General features: G+C 45.1%; 1 protein-coding gene across 1 annotated transcript in view; it reads left to right on the forward strand.

The window, feature by feature from the left end:
• The window catches only part of cutlet (chromosome transmission fidelity protein 18 homolog), a 163,385-nt gene that overhangs the window by 112,304 nt on the left and 33,937 nt on the right, over nt 1–17,144 (forward strand). Inside the window, exons 18-20 of the mRNA XM_084585871.1 lie at nt 452–582; nt 5,146–5,230; nt 7,188–7,325. Of these exons, the coding sequence (XP_084441997.1) occupies nt 452–582; nt 5,146–5,230; nt 7,188–7,325 (354 nt within the window). The remainder of the gene's footprint in view (nt 1–451; nt 583–5,145; nt 5,231–7,187; nt 7,326–17,144) is intronic.

The following is a 17,144-nucleotide window of genomic DNA, read 5'->3' on the forward strand; positions in this document are numbered from 1 at the left end:
AGATTTGAATGGCACACTTTAAGTTGGCGATTGTGCAGGTGTTTTATGCACAATCGAAAAAATAACATCGCAGACATGACCAAAAAATAATCTACTTCAAAAATTTATAGTATTGGCTTATTCGAAAACTGCTGCAGTGCCCCTTTAAACAAGCATTTACCTGATGCTTAGAGCAAAATAAAAGTAAGCAAACAAGGAAAAATAAGCATTACTATCCACTGGCATGCAACATACGGGTTCGAATTTGCAGCATGCGTGACTTGTATGGTGCCTGTAGGATGCGTCATGCATTAGTCTTCTGCTTGTGTCTTCATCGCAGATTGTAGTTTATTTAAGGGTAGTCTTGTCATGTTTGACCCTAATAGGCAGTGTGTGCATGTGCATCCCATGCTATTTCGTCGGTTTAATGGGGAGGTATATGTGCACCTTCTCATAATGATTATGCTTGCAGGTGAACATGCAGCTTTACAGCAAGGCTGAGAAGCAGCAGCTGCACCAGGTGATTACAGTCATGTCTGCATTTTCCATCACCTACCTGCAATCAAGGAATGCTGAGGGCGTCTACCTGTATACCATGGAGCCGTGAGTTTCCTCCTGGTGACAGTACTTTGGAAAGACTGCTCTTGCTCATATGATGTTTTACAGTAGAGTTGTACAAAACGATGCCCGATGGTGTGGAGCTGCTGAGCAGTGGGTTCTAGGCATTCCTGCTCCTCGTTTGATTCATATTACTTGCCACAGATTTCCACGTGTAAACCGATTTTAAGTATATATACCAAAATCAATTAGATTTTACAATAAAGTTGACCTCAACTTCCAACCCCCCACTTGCAGAAAAAAAAAGGAAGGTTATGACCAAACATATTGTTCAAAATTAAATATGATTTGCTTTATGGACATGTATGCATAAAAAGAGCAATTTAGAACTATTTCTCTATGCATGTATAGCGAAAAGCATTAACACAACTTAAAACATGGCAATAGGCCCTGATATGCTTGTCGAGTTGGCAGTCTACAGTAAAACTCGGTTATAAATGCATGCATCATTTAATGCGATTTATTCGATATACAAAGTAGTTTAACTCCATTTATAATGAACTTCAGCATCAAATTCATTATAATTCATTCTAGAACATTTGGTCGATACCACATTAACAAATGGAAAATCATGCCACTCACCGTGAATAATCTACTCCAAAAGAAATTTTGCAGACAAGTCTACATATATTTGCAGTAAGCAGTGATTTTCGCCTGACCATTGCGTTTGGCACCATCAAGGAGAATCTCATTCTCGACACGTGATCATCTTGATGAACTCCAAACAACTCACTTCCCTATATTTCAGCGCAGTATCGTCGTAGTACATTGGTTGCAGAAAGGGTGTCTTGCAGCATCGGGTGAGGATGATGGTCTTCCAGTGGCGGCTTGTTGGTGGCACCAGCACTAGATGCCAACGCGTCTGCAACAATTTCAGAGTCCAGTGGGCTCGCTGTCACGGCAGCGTTGTCATCATCGACTGTCAAAAAGTCCTCGAAGGCAACTTTTTCTGGTAGAGTGTTCAGAGTATCGGCATGGTCTTCCCAAATGTGGCAATCTCACTGTTGCCTTGCACTACACGCAACTTCTGCAGCCTCTTGATAATCCAGTGGAGTGGAAACAGTTGTGGATTGTATCTCTAGTCACATCTTGCCAGGCATGGTTGATCATTTCGGTTGCGCCTAGCAAATTTATCTTCAGCTCCTCATTCACCTGCAGTTTCACCAGCAGGCGCTCAACGATGTGCTTCCGGTAGCCTTGCTTGAATGGCCGTATGATTCTTTGATCAAGGGGCTGTGAAACCGCTATGGTGTTTTTGAGTGAGATGCCGCAATGGTGTGCAAAGCAGTTGTAGAGGACAAGGCAAATCTTGCATCTGCTCTTTGAAAGTACCTCATCCCAATCCCGAAGCCAAGCCTCAAATAATGCCCTGGTCATCGATGCCTTTTAATTGGACTTGTCACTGGGAGCGAAGTGCACCCTCGCAGGCACATAGGAGATTTTAACTTGCCAATGATAGGCGGTTCCAACTTTGCGGACTCGTCCATGTTCGCCTTGAGAAGAACAGTGACTCGGACCTTATTCATTTTGCCTCCATGACACTTCTCATTTTTGAGCACCAATGTCTTACTTGGCAGTACCTGTCAAAACAAGGTAGTCTCATCTGTATTAAAAATATTGCATGGCTCGTACCTCTCCTTCACACCACGTCATATGTCCAGCACCCACTTATCAGCGCCTTCTGCATCCATGGCGTGGCTCTCGCTACCATTTTTCTGGTGATAGAGTAGTGGTCCTTAAGTCTTTGGAGCCAACCTCTTCCTGCTGTAAACCCTTCGATCTCCAGGATGCAAGCGAAATCTTTTGCCTTCTGTTGCGGCATGGGGCCGGAGACTGGCAGGTTTCCTGCGCGGGCATCCAAAAACCACTCTACCGGCTTGCGGAGGTGACAGCCATCAGCTTTCGGGTGACCCTGTGCATTGTCTCTGATAGCGGACTTGTTTTTCAGGATGGTGCCGAACGTGCTCCTTGGAATTTTAAAATGAGCTGCAACGTCCGACTTTTTTTCGCCACGCTTGACATGGCAGATTATCTCAAGCTTGTCGGAAAGCGGCAAAGCTCTCCGCTGCTTCGTTGTCATCGTGCAGAAACATCAACAACGTAGCTATGGCTGAATTCATATCAGCAGCACAATTGAGCGGCACGCACACAAAAAGCGTGGAGGACCTGGCGTGGAAAATGCTGCCTTTTCCTTCTCCCATCACCCGAGACGATAGGTCCGGAACTGTTTGCACATACTTGATCACGTTGTAGGCAGCTGCTGAATAAGAATGCTCCAGAACAGCTCGGAGAATGCACGGAAGTTAAAGCAGCTTCCAGTCTTGCTTTGGCAGGCCCGTACATTTTTTGCGTTATTCCTACACTCTCAACAACATTTCATGGAAGCACTGGCAGGTAGCGTGGCAGTGCAGAGTCTACCCGGAGCCGGCCCAGAAGCACATTGGCGGGCGTTTGGTGACCGATCGCACGTGCTCAGAGTTTGCTATATCCAATGTTTAGTTCGTTATAAAAAATGCATTTTACATGCATTTGTCAGCAGAACTTCAAGTGTTTGCTATATGGAATTATTTGCTTTGTCCGGGTTCTTTATATTCGGGTTCGTCTGTATATCTGCTTGTGTGGTTGAAAAATGTTATCACTTATCAGTAATGCACTTTCTTGCCAATGGAGTAAAACCATGTTAATCAACTGGGCTGAACTACCACTCCTGTCATATTTCAAGTAAATTTCGTAACTTGACGCTTGATTTAAAGCTGCTTCGAGTAGTCAACCAATGCAGCTGCGACGTGAACATGTTAGACCTGTTACTGACAGTGGCGCCAAAAACAAAAGAAAAAAAAAAAGAAGCAACACATTTGGATGGATTCAGTGATCACCGTTTATTACAGTTAAGTATTGATGCTGCAGTTTCATTTATGGGCTATGTGACAAAGATGATTTGTGACTATAATAAGGGAAATTCCACAGCTATCAACGCAGAACTTGAAAGCTTGTTCTATCGCGTACTTTACCACGGCGTCCTCAACATAGTCTAGATGATCAATCAGCGATAGTCCGGTGCCTTCTATTGCGCCACAGTAGCTCCGTACCAGGGTCAACGCAGCTACAGCCTTAGTTGCAGTCGGGAGAGGGGCAACGTCAGCACTTGCGGGATCAATCTCAGCAGCGTCTTCGTTTGGCCACTCAGCAGTAACTTCTGCTGCGATCTCCACGTCTGTCAACTCCTCCACTGTTGCGGTATTGTCATCGCCAACGAAGTCATCAATGCAGATGCTCTGCGGCTCAGCACTGACAAAGTGCTCCAACTGGCTCCAGGTTTCTTCGAGCTGGCCTTCTTCCTCTGTGCTGTCCAATGCTTATTTTTCTGTTGCTTCCGAGGAAGCTTCAATTCTGCTCACGAAACCCGCATGCCGGAAGCAATGAACTATCGTCGACTGCTTGACGCTGTCCCAAGAGGCTTTGAGCATTTGGATGGCACCCAAAAGGTCTATCTTTAGCTCTTGGCCCATCCGCAGCTTGACAAGAAAAATGTCGATCAGGCAACGCTTATAAATTGCCTTGAAAGCACGAATAATACCCCGGTCTCGTAGCTACAGCTTGGACGTGGTGTTCGACGGCAAAAACTTAATTTCAATATTGCCCAGCTGGGCATTGGTGTAGTGTGCCGTGTGCCTCATACTTGCCGAGAACCTGAGGCCACTCTTGTCCAATCCACTTCTTGATCTCGTCTTCATTGGCATCCTCTTGCGACCAAGATAAGGTCCCATGGTTAATAACGCTGATTGATGGGCGAGTTGGTGCGACATTCTAGGAAAAGGCAGTGCAAGAAGGAAAAGGCAAAGAAGGTCAACCTCGCGCATCTTTTAACTGCATCCAATATGCTGCTGATAACATAATGTCTCTCAGAGCATGCCTGGTACTATAGTAGACAACCATGGAAAGCAGTGACTCTCCTTAGCAGTGGTGGAAACGAAGGTTAGAGGTGCACATCTGTTGATAGCCTTGGGCGATCATTTCTAACTGCAATTGCTCCATGGTATAGGTTTTGTGCACTTTTTAAAAATATTTCCTTGCATGGGTAATGAAAAAAAAAGAGCCATTCTGAAACTGAGTTAGTCTTTTTCTGCATGCCGAGACGTGTTACTTGTCTAGAGTTGACCTTGGATTGCTCAAATTGATGCCTGTTGCATCATCCTTCAACTTGAATGTGGTAAGCTAAGAGTATTTTTTTTTTGTTTTCAGTCTAAGGGACACTAGTCATTGAGCAAATTTTTGTATTTTTCATCTTATATGAAAACTTATATGATGAATGAGCCATTAGACTCAACGTGGCTGTTTATGTTTGATTGCAGTGGGAGTTCAGTATTCTGTTGATGACCCTTCCTGCGTTACTCTTCTGAATGATGATATCATGATTGGCATGATGTTAATCTTATGCTTGTTCCACCCTGTAGCATTTGGTATGGTTGTGGCATTCTGCTTTTTCTTGCCTTTTTTTTCTTTTGCACTTGCTTCAGCTTAAATGACATTTTAGTAACTTTCCTGCAGGAATATTGAAGAGGTTGTGCAGTTTCCTGAGATTACACCACATCCGCCATTGCCATATGTGTCAAGGCAGCTTATTGCCCATGAGGTAAGCATTGCTATTTTGTGCAGCCTGGTATATTGTACTAAGTATTGAATGCTGCGAGCCTCTAATTGCTTAGCGACAGTACATCTGAATGCATTGACACTACGTCTATGCGTATGTGATATTTTCCTGCAAAAAAGAAGTGGAATTTATTCTGTGCACGCAGAGCTTCGCAACTCGGTAGTTTGAATTCAGGGCAGCTCTGCCATTGCCCTTAATGTATGAAATGCCTTGGAGAATGTGTTTTCCTTTGTACTATATGTAGTCCACTTATAAAAATACTGCATACTGTAACAATGTGCTCTAGTGAAATCGTCGAAATATGCATTGTTCTTATGGAAAAAAACACTGCTTACAATGGTACAGCATCTCCTGTATATTGGTTACAATGATTGAATCGGTGCCTTTGAAGCCATGTCTTAATGCTTGCTGCACCTTCTGGGAGAGTTCGAAAATCTGCCAGCCTAGAGCTAACAAAATTTTCCCTTGGCGCTCAGGGTATCCATGATCAGCGATGGCCACTTCTGTTTGTGCTGATCCCAGTGGTCGTGACAAATTGATGTAGTGTGTTGGAAGGTGGCGCCACATGCTGGGGTGTTGGAACTCTTGGAGTTTGTTGGTCAGGATCACATGGTCAGGAGCATGTTTAGGTCCTTAGTCGTGTTTTACAATTCAGCCCTTTAGTTAAAGGCAGTGTCGTCAGTAATTTGCAGATAGCTAAGGGGTTCTCTATTATCTTTTTTTTTTCTTAACTCTTCCTTGTTCATATCTTTCAACACCTCCAGTGAATAAACAGTGAATAGTACTGGAGAGTATGTCTCCTTACCCGGCACCCTTTCTGATTGATATTTCATCACTTGCCCTATGAAGGACTGTGGTTGCTATGTAACCAGTATAATAGCCGTGTTACACAGGCAGTTTCAACTGCTGTTCAGTTAAATGACAGTTCAGCTTTTTAACTGACGTTGAACTGAACAGCAGTTGACTGTAGTTGCACAGAACACATTGCGAAACTCAGCTGTCCCTCAGAATCATGTGATCCTTCCACATGCAAGCAATTTTTTCTAAAACAAAGTGCTTTATTTTTTATTACGAATTACTTTGTACAACATTTGCACACTTTGCATTATTAAATTTCACATTTTGTGCGCGTTTTCTCTTTCAAATACGTCGCAATTGAGCTCGACACAGAGCCAACCCAATCCATTTAAGGCACACCTGGCTTCGCTGCTTAATTGTCGCTTTTTGGTGCCGATCCGCACGCTTGTGTTTTTACACCCATTTGAGTAGTTAAAGTTGCAGGCTGGGACTATTTTAGAACATACAGCGGTTGCAAATGCTGCGGACTCGGGCGATGCGGCGCGTCCGCTGACAGCCATCTTGTCAGTTGACTGGTTCAACTGCGATCGCCGATCTCAGTTGAACTGAACTGCAGTTGAGATTTCAACTACAGTTGATGCTGCCATGTAACTTCGCTAACTATTGTTTAGTTCAACTGACCGCCAACTCAGCTGCCGTTGAAAACGCCCGTGTAACAAGCGTATAAGTCAGCCTGGTCTCTTGATTGACCTTCTTGCAAATAGCACTACGAAACAACCACACAATCACTAAATCGCTCTTGCCGCTATGCTCGTGTGAAGGGCAGCTGACCGAACCACGCTGAACTGGCTGGACTGACTGCCCGATAATGCTTTTCAGTATGCTGTGTTTCTACTTTACTCACGACATCAAATTGGCAATGAGTGAATTCTGTCAGAGTTCACAGCTAGCATTATGTTTGCAGGGTGTTTTTGTGCATCACATGTGAGCACAGCTTGCCACTGGGAGCCCATGGAAACCAGATGGTGGAGGCATATCCTGAGCTAGCCAATGTATATACAACCTGACGAGATATAGGTACTTAGGGAAACTGGTGGGTTGGCTCGCAGTAATGCATGCTGATATGTGTTGTAACCTGCAGATTGAATTGGAGAAGATGAGAAGAAATGATCCTCTGAGAAGGCATGCTGTGAGCAACTCAGATTCTACAGCAGACACTCCTCAGAGTGTGGAACCTGTGGCACAACCAACACCTAAGGAGGTTGAACAGCCTGCACATGTGAGTCATGGTTTTGCTTACGAGTGCCTGTTTTAGTTTTGAAAGCTGCACCTTTTAGCCTCTCTTTTGAGCTCAAGTCCATGTAGTAGTGAACAGACAGTGGAGGTTGTTGAGGAAGTAAATTTCTGGGAAGTTTTTTTGCATCTGTGGGCCATGCGTGCAGTTTGTTGTATGCTGTTCCTTTCTATGAAAATTGCATAGTTGCTTATACTTTTAACCCTTTGACATTCTGTATACTCTCAAACCCACTTATAACAATATTGAAGTGCCAAGAAAATATTGTTATAACCGCTTAGGCCGAAAAACGAAGAAAACATTATAAACTACACATTTAATGAAGACGAGGTGTTTACACTTTTTATTTCTCACCAGGAAGAAACTCATAATCTGTAAGCATTTTCTGTTTCACAGCAATCTGGCCAACGTCTGTCTGCGGAGGGTCAAACTGCTGAACATAGTGCAGTGGGAGGTTCTTAGAAAAGACAAAGTCCCGCAGTGAGTCTATCATTCTCAAAGCTTCCTGGGGAGACGCAACCTGCACTTTTTGGTTTGTCATCATCGCTGCTGTCACCGTTTTTCATGCCAGTAACTGCTAAGATGAAAGCCTTGCCTGTCAGCTCTTCATCTGTCGCGACTGTATCGCCAGCATGTGGTGCGAAAACAGCGTACGAAAGTTATAAGATGCGTTTTAGTCTTTCTAAGCTTCTATTTCTATTTACCAGTCAATCCACTGTTGCCACAACCAAAATTTGCCTTTCCTTTCTATATTTCTTTTTCATTAACTGCTGCATTCTTGATAGCAGGTCTTTTTTTGGATAGAGAGTGTGAGAAACAAGCATTCTAACTTGAGGATATAGAAACCTCGTTATAACGAACAGTAAAAAAATCGGAAAATAGTTCGTTCTATCCATAATTCGTAATACAGTCGAACCCGGATATATCGAACTCGAAGGGGATCGCGAAATAGTTCGATATATCGATAATTCGATATACAAAAATCGGTTTGTGATGGCATTTACGATGCGAAAAAACGATATCGTATTTGTCGCGTAATCGACCCACTCGCATAATGAACCCACCCTCCACTTTTGCACCCGAGAATTTAAAAAAAAAAAATGCTTTAAGGCCAGCTCGCTCACATATGCAAGCGATTGAGCGATCTCAGCGATGAGCGGCAGCGATAGAGCGAAAATTTTCAAATTTGTTGGAACTGCGTTCCTTTCGCAGCTCAAAACAAGCTTTCTGTGTCACCGCGGCAGAAATCGCGAGCGTTTTCGCTTCCATGTCGATGACGCGCGTCACTCCGTTTCGGTCGTCTTATCCACAGCTCATTTCTTGGCAGCGTGCCAAGATGCTGCGCTGCGATAACGTCAGGGCGCGTTTATCTTTTGATAGCTCCTGCGGTGGCGGGGAGCGAACTTGGCAGAGTGCCCGTGATGGCTTGATTGCGCAAGCCTGGTTCGTTTTATCACGCCGCGCTTGGGGCGGGCGTCATGATCGCAGCAGCTGACCGCGAGCTTTCGTTGATTCATATATGCAAGGATAAACGACTCCCACCAAAAAAAAAAACTGCCGCTTCTTAACGTCCGCAGCCGCCATATCTTACGCTACGCCGCGCGTACAGCACAACGATAAGAAAGGATGACTCTCGCAAAAAAAAAAAAAAAAAGTTCCCGCTTCTTAACGTTCGCAGGCGCCATAGCCGCGGCGAGCCGCACGTGCAGAGGGTTCTGCAGAGGGTTCGCAACATATGCTGGAGAAAGCGTCCGACCTCTGTCTGAAAACGGGGTGAACTGGCTTGGCGCATGCGTAGGGCGTGCTGAAGGAGAGAGATAGCTCGGCAAAAGAATGGGCGCGCCCACGCACATGGCTTGCAAACGTCATGTATTGGTGCGCTGGAAACAATAACTGCAGATGCGCGCGCCTTTGGGGAATGGGCGCGGCGCTGCCCAGATCAGTCGTCGCCGAACTGTCCCCTCTCATTCCTTCCACGCGTGGCTTGAAAACGTCACGCGGCAAACGGCCAAGGGTGATACGATCTTCTCTAGGGAAGGCACACTTTCCAGTGCGTGGTGCGGAGTTCGATATATCGAACGACCGGTGAAATTGAGTTCGATATATGACGCGGCTTTCCTATACTTTTACATGGGATATTCAAGGGGATATTCCATGAGTTCGATATAACCAAAATTCAATATATCCGGGTTCGATATAACCGGGTTCGACTGTATAAAATTTCGTAGAAAATACATGCAACAGTAGCAAAATTCAATCAGAGAAGGCACAGCAATTCGAAGGGTGCCTACTTGGGTCATGTCCATTTATTTACGCGCAAAGAACTGCATTATCGCGGCCTGCTTTTTTGTGTTGATCGCGTTCCGTATCACGCCCTGTTCCACAGTTTGCAAACACTCAACAAGGGCAAACTCACTGCTCTCAATAGCACTTCAGTGGCAGCGCAGTAAATTCAATGCAGCAAGCGCTTCTTGTGAAGTCGGAATGTTCTCATTGTCTTCACGGTCAGCCTGAGCTTCGTCAAACGTCTACAGCGATTTCGGCGTCCATCAGTACAGCCATGGTTGCCGCGATGTCGTCGCCGCCTACAAAGTCGTCTACAGTCATTGTTGTGGGCATGTGCATGTCACCAACAAAACGCGAAAAATTGTTCCAGGCTCATCGAGCTCGCGGAGCTCTGCTTCTGCTTCGTCGAGATCGTCCCCATCCTCACTTGATGCACCGGCCTCTGCTGGAACAAAACCTGCGTGCCGAAAGCAGTTGGCAATCGCTTCACCTTTCACGCGGTCCCATGCCGCTTTAACTCCCAACAAGTCGACCTCCAAGTCCTGCTTCATAAGGAGCTTCACGAGAAGAGTGTCAATCAGCCTCCTCTTGTAAACTGCCTTGAAGGCCCCGATTTTATTTTGAGCTTGTATTTTAACGTCAGTGCTGCTTTCTTTTTCACGTTCACCGCCATCACAGCACTACGCACACCCGCGCACCACACTCGACACGACGACCGACGTAGCCTCCGCCGAACGCTACTACGACCACGCCGCTGCTAACACTAAAACCAAAAAATGCGAAAAACGCAAAAACCAAAAAGGCAAAAGCATTCGATCGCGCTGCTGCTGCCGCTTCTGAAGCGGCTCTGTCAGCGATTGTGAGATGCGAACGATTTCTCATGGCCTCCGAGATCACCTCCACGCGCATAAACGCGCGCGGGGTTGATCTCGGAGGCCATTGATTTCTTTGGCTGTCAACTCCCAATGCCGTCGTGGCATCTGTGGCGCTGTCAGTGCCTGCAAGGTAGTCCTGAACATTTGCTGCGCCGCATAACACACATGTAGTGCAACGAAGCCTGCCTCCTGCTATTAAAGTGAGGTAGTGCTCGGCGTCGCGAAGTTCGTAATATCCGTTTTATGCCGAACGGCGTTCGCTATGGGAAGTTAAAAATACACCTGTTTGTCAAAAATATTTCGGAAGAGTTCAATATATTCAATAATTCGCTATATGCGTGTTCGTTATGTCGAGGTTTGACTGTACCCTGTATTCAGTTTCTTGCTCGCTATGCAGCTGCATTTTGAAATAGGTATCCATAGGTACATTCGGTGGTGAATACATACCAACTTGCTAAAAAGTTCATTGCAGTTTTTCTACTGCACAGATGACAACCAAATTCAGTGAGAAGTTTCTTTATGCATGCACAATTGAAGATACAAAAATTTAAAAAGCATTTTTTGGTGAAAATTGTGATTTTAGCCCTGCATTCTTTCTTAAATGAGTTTGAGCTCATGAGTTCGGTGAGCCCAAGGATCTGTGAGTCTAGTTTGAGTGAGCCTGCAAGCTGGCCCAAAAGTTTGTGAGTGAGCCTGAGTGAGTACTCGTGGGTTTGCTGACATATCTTTCTGGGCGGTCCCAGTTTCAAGCAAATGCGATAAATTCAACTGTAAATTCTACAAAGGGGACTGAAAGTAAAGATATACATACTAATAATTTCCTAAATTTTTTTCAGGGAAGAGAATATTTTATCAATTGCATGTTTTCATACAGGGCCTGCTAAAATGCACGGAATCAAAACAGAAGCCTAATAATTCCGAAATCCCAGACAATTCGAAGAATACCCGCACAGCCTCAACTTCTAATTTTAATCGAGAAAGACAATTCAAAGCGGCAAGCCCGCCAATTCAAAGATTTGGAATGCTATGTGGCAATGCCCGGTACCGATTTCTACGGAAAGCAGTGAAGCAACAGCCCTTGAAAAAGGATAAAGTAGCACTGCAATGCTCAATACACAATGCAGTCTAGCCTCAGTACTCTCAATGCAAAAACCTGTCTATATAGGATGCTTCGCCTTAATATGTCAGCATTTTTAAAAAATAACTTTCTTTTTCATTTGAAGTGTGCTTTTCTCGGCATAGCATTTTTCGCAGTGGTATACACCAAAATGCAGCTAAGGCATGCAAAGTTGCAAGGTGGTGAACTAATATTGCATAACTAACCTTTTAACTGTTTCTGTTAAGCTTTTTATTTATTGACAGGCTTGAAGGCCGCCTTTAGTAATACAGTAAAAGCCCGTTAATTTGAAGTTCGCGGGACCAGGAAAAAGTTCGAATTATTGAATGGCCTTGAAAAACCTGGCAACAACCATTTACATTAAGGTAAATTTACCTTATTTACTCATGTCATAACCCCCTCTCATCTCGTACCCCAGTTTTGCCACTGAGAATTTGAAAAAAGAAAAGAATCAGTCGTTGAAGCGCGTCCCTGCATTTCGTGCTGTCACGTTCCACAATGCATTTCCTGCCAGTGCGCCAAGATGCTGCACAGCGATAACATCATGGTGTTTCCCTTTGCTGTTAGCTATAGACGGAGGGGGTGGAGGAGGGGGTAATGTGGCAGAGTGCTAGCGCTCATCTAGTTGTACAAGTCTCGTTTTAATCTTAGTCGCTTTCTCATGCCGCGTTTGAGGCGCGCACCATCCACTGCCATACAATCATTGGAACGTGTGATTTTGCAAATGCCTTTTGAAGCCGGCTTCATGATCACATGCTTTCGTTTTCTTCACATAATTTCATTTTTATTTGGAGACCCATAGCACCCGTCTGACGTCACAGCCTTTCATGGGCGTTAGTGGGACTGTGCCGACAGATACGCTTATCTGTATTTCTAAATGAACAGGGGTCGAATTAAGGAGTATTTAGAGTAGAGCCCCAGTACAGTAAACTCAGCTTAGTAAAAACTCTGATAAAGTGAAACTGAACTCCCAGTTGACCTTCCGTAGATGACTGTACATTTTTCTCCCTTTATAGTAAAAGCACTTTTGGTAAAATTCGGTTATAGTAAAGTGCATCTGGCTGCGCCAATGATTTCCCTCAAAATGATGTTGCTGCACGTGCACTACCTAGGATTGCGAGGGAAATTTTGGTTTTTTTGAGAAAAAGAGCACCGAATGTTGTTGTAGATGACTTTACTAGAACACCATAAGGCAACGTGTGTTTTGCATGGGTGTGTCAATGTGGGTGTGTGTTAGTGTGGGTGCGATTCGAAACAGACGAAGTCCCATGTCTTTGCTCGGCACCACGCATGAATACCATAACCCGGTAACCTACTCCAAGAGCAAGGTTTGGGTGTGAAGTGAAAGGAGACACTGCGAATGTAGTTCAGCCATGGCACCTGGTGCGCCATAAGCGTGGGGAGCCTGCACAGTAGTGACGCAAGTGGTTCACCGGCACACAGCAAGCACGTGTGCATCGCTCTGCAAGAGCAGCGCAGGCTTCGCCTATAGCGATTCCATAAAATTTTTTTCCCACTGTAAAAAAAAGCAAAATTATGCAGGCTTCAGCATTGCCAACAGCTGTGCTGCCACACAGGAAAGTTTCCTCCAAACATGCAGCAGAGGTCGAGCACTGCTTGGCCGTAGATAGGGACTGGACACCTTGCTCTCTAGTCTGTGCATGCTTTTTCACAATTCTTCGGCACGTAGGGGAGACTTTGTTTTTGTTACTGGACAGACCCTATTCCCACACATATTTATTGCCCACCAATGGATCGAGAAAGTTGCAGTCACGTTGCAGTTACAGTTGTGGTATGTCAGACTGTCTTTGGTCAGACATCAATAAGTACAGTATAATCTCGTTACAACAGATCCGTTTACTACGGATATTCGGATATAACATACCGATTTGCGATGTTTGGTCGGTTTTCCAGTATCTTCCGTTGACTGAACTTCGCTTACTGCGGGTTCGGCTGCAACGGACATTCGGTTAGAACGGACGAAATTTTGAAGATAATTTGGATCCGCACTTCATTACAGCGGACTTTTTGGCAGCAAACGCGATTTATTTTCAAATGGTCCTCGGATCGCGGCGACTGACGGCAACAGCAATGATGGCAGGTGCCATTTTGCCATCGCCGTCTACAGCTGTTGCGTACCAATAAACTCCGAACGTAAATCTGTCGATGCTCAATTCGCAGCCGCGGCTCACCGGGGAAAAAAAAGAAAAAAATCAGAGACCGACTTTAAACATAATTGACAACCAGCCCTCTGTTTTCAGCCAGACTGGCCAAGCTTGCTGCGAACGTACTTTTTCGCGATCCAGTGCTCACTCACCTTTTTATGGACCTCTGGAGCACTAGCAAACTTTTCTCAGAGCACTTTTTCGACGTACAAGGGCGATGAAAAGAAATTCAAGCTGCACGGCATACACGCGCTCCGCTGCTTGAAATTTCGTTCGTCGCGTTTGCGACCGGGTGGTAATGAGAAGGAACGATGCTAGAATCATCCATGACGCAATGATGGACGACGAATTAGGGGTACAAGAAAGATGATAATTTGAGCAGCGGAGCTCGTAAGCGCTACGCTGTTCACAATTACTTTTATCGCATCACTGGGGCCCATCACTGGTCCATGGCAGATTGACATCGCGGCATGCGCACATAGGAGACGGCCTCGCGAGGCCAACTGCTGGAAGGAGGTTCAAGATGATAAAACAGTGTATCTGCACACCCACATGCTCCAACTTCCGAAATAACTACTCGGTAAACAGTAAACCGAACAGAGACTTTATTGAGGAGCTTTACTAACTACGCTTTGCGCCCTAGCCCGTGCTAGCCACTGCCCATGCCGCCATCCAGCCGTCCAGCGTTGTTGCGCAGTTCGGAAAACCAGAAACGGAGTAGATTTTTCCATAGAGCTTTTTGACGAGCTTTTAGAGATTAAATTCTGCTTTCTGGACAGAGTACAGCAAATAATTCGAATCACTATCGCAGTTATTTTATTTTAGCAGAGAGCCCATAAACAGGGTCGTTTCGTATTAGTTTCGTATCACGCAAATGTGCCGTAGACTTTTGCAGCGGTTTTTTTCTGTTTAGCCTTACCTGCCCGTGCCCACGTGTGTGACGGCTAACGCAAGGATCTACATCTACCTCGGCTAACGCGCGTGGACAGAATGTATACGGATGATTCGGTGAGCGCAGGGCCTTCTAAGTCAACAAAACGGAAGCAAATATCTAAAAGAAAAGCTTCAAATTATCAAACAAGTTGAAAAGGGGAAGAAGCAGTCGGACGTCGCAGAGGCTTTTGGCCTATCGAAACAGACCGTCCACACGATCGTCAAGAACAAGGATGCGATCCTGACCAAGCAAGTGACCGGCGATCTGCAACCAAAGCGGTTCCGATTCCGCGAGGCTTCGTATCCGGACGTCGAAGAGTCCTTGCTGGTATGGCTACGGGATGCCCGTTTTCGAAACATACCAGTGAATGGTTTTCTGCTACGGAAACGGGCGGAACAACTAGCCGTCGTTCTAGACTACAAGGAGTTCAAATGCAGTGAAGGATGGCTAAATCGGTTCAAATCACGGCACGGAATCACCTTTAAGTGCATTTCTGGCGAGTCGGAGAGCGTCGACGACAGTGTGGTGGCGGACTGGAAAGACCATTCGCTGCCGGGTCTGCTTGAAGGCTACGCTCCGCGAGACATTTTCAACGCTGATGAAAGCGGACTTTTCTACAAGTTGAGACCGGGAAAGACGCTCGCTTTCTCTACAGATTCGTGTCACGGAGGGAAGCAATCCAAAGAACGTGTGAGCATTCTTCTTTGCTGCAACATGGATGGGAGCGAAAAAGTAAAGCTCCTCGTCATAGGAAAATCTAAAAGGCCATTGTGCTTGCGCAAAGTGCGCATTCCTGTAGACTGGGAGTCAAATAAGAGTGCCTGGATGACAAAGGACATCTTCAACAAGTGGCTGCTCAATTTTGATAGCAAGATGAGGGAAGAGAAGAGGAATGTGCTGCTGTTCCTTGATAACTGCTCGAGCCATATGCAAGTACCAGATCTGCAGGCCACCAAAGTGTTATATTTTCCTCCTGGCACAACTTCCAAAGCACAGCCAATAGACCAGGGTGTTGTTCATTCTCTGAAGGCAAGGTACCGCACTCGGCTTGCAGAGCGCCTGCTCTATGACATGCAGCAGAAGAGGGAGTCTGTGATAGACTTGAAATTTGCCGTACAGGTAATTTCAGCATTCTGGGACCAAATGAATGCAAATGTTATAAAGAATTGCTTCCGTAAAGCTGGATTTATTTTGAGCAACAATGAGCCACCAGCACCTTTAACAGAGAATCCAGACCTGCCAGGCCCAGCACTATGGGCAGCTGTGCAAGAAGCATTTGGCACACAAGACTTCACAGAGTATGCGGACGTGGATGCTGAATTGATCAGCACAGAACAGCTCACAGATGACGAGATTGTTACCCAAGTCAGAAAAATGCCTGCCATTGACCAAGAACAGGATGATGAAGAGGACGAAGGTGACACTGTCCCTAAAAAGGTTACCACCTCCGAAGCACTCGAGCACATCCAAGGCCTGAAATCATACTTCGAGCAAAATGCTGCACCTGAAGAAGTAAATCGCCTTGTGCTATTGGAGGCACAAATAGTGTCAAAAGCCATTACCTACTCAGTTCAGTCAAAGTTGACTAACTTCTTTCAGAAGTGCTGAGTAATGATTAAAGCATATGTTGTCGGCAGGCATTGCCTGTAGATTCTTTTGTTTATAACAGACTCATGCGTAGTTATAGACCAAAGTCTGTTGTAACAGTATTTGGATTCTACAGACTTCTCTTACAACAGACCGAAACCCTGGACACTATCGAGGTCTGTTATAATGAGATTATACTGTATGTGGAGGCAGCCGTGAAGAAAGAAGTGAATTTTCCAAAATGCATGGCATTTCAAAACATATTAACATGCTGTCAAGAGCCACTTGCGCCAACAAAGCTCAACTTTGCATTAAATTTAGCCATGGTCTTGCAGCATTTTCTTCTGGCATACCAAACAGAACAGTCGTTGGTATTCTTTTTGGTGGAAGACCTTATCTGCGCAGTTAGCTCTTGCTGAAATTTGTCAAGGCCTTAGTTCTGTGTTCATCTACAGGGATAATAAGCATTTTGAAGATGGCTGTACAGCATCCAAGAAGCCACACTTCACTCAAGAAGGTTGATATTTGCCACAGAGCAGAAAAGGTTCTGAAAAGCTGTAAGTTGAGCTCGAAGGAGGTGTTCACATTTAAGATTGAATGCAAGCAGTTTCTCTTGGCAGTAATGAAAAAAATGCTAGACTAAAGCCCACTGCAGTCTTCTCTACTTACCTCGCTAGACCAAAGGCAGACGTGCTCAAAGCCTGTAAAGAGCATAGAAGGCTTTAAAAAAGTTTTGGATGCATTGATTGTTACAAACAGGCTAACAGAAATGCAAAGGAACACTGCCCTTTCAAAATATACAGATAGTCAGAGGATCACAAGCACAAGCTAATACTTTTC

This window comes from Amblyomma maculatum, unplaced genomic scaffold, assembly GCF_055883805.1.
Source record: "Amblyomma maculatum isolate TAMU_Amacu unplaced genomic scaffold, ASM5588380v1 scaffold_13, whole genome shotgun sequence".
Classification (NCBI taxonomy): Eukaryota; Metazoa; Arthropoda; class Arachnida; order Ixodida; family Ixodidae; genus Amblyomma; species Amblyomma maculatum.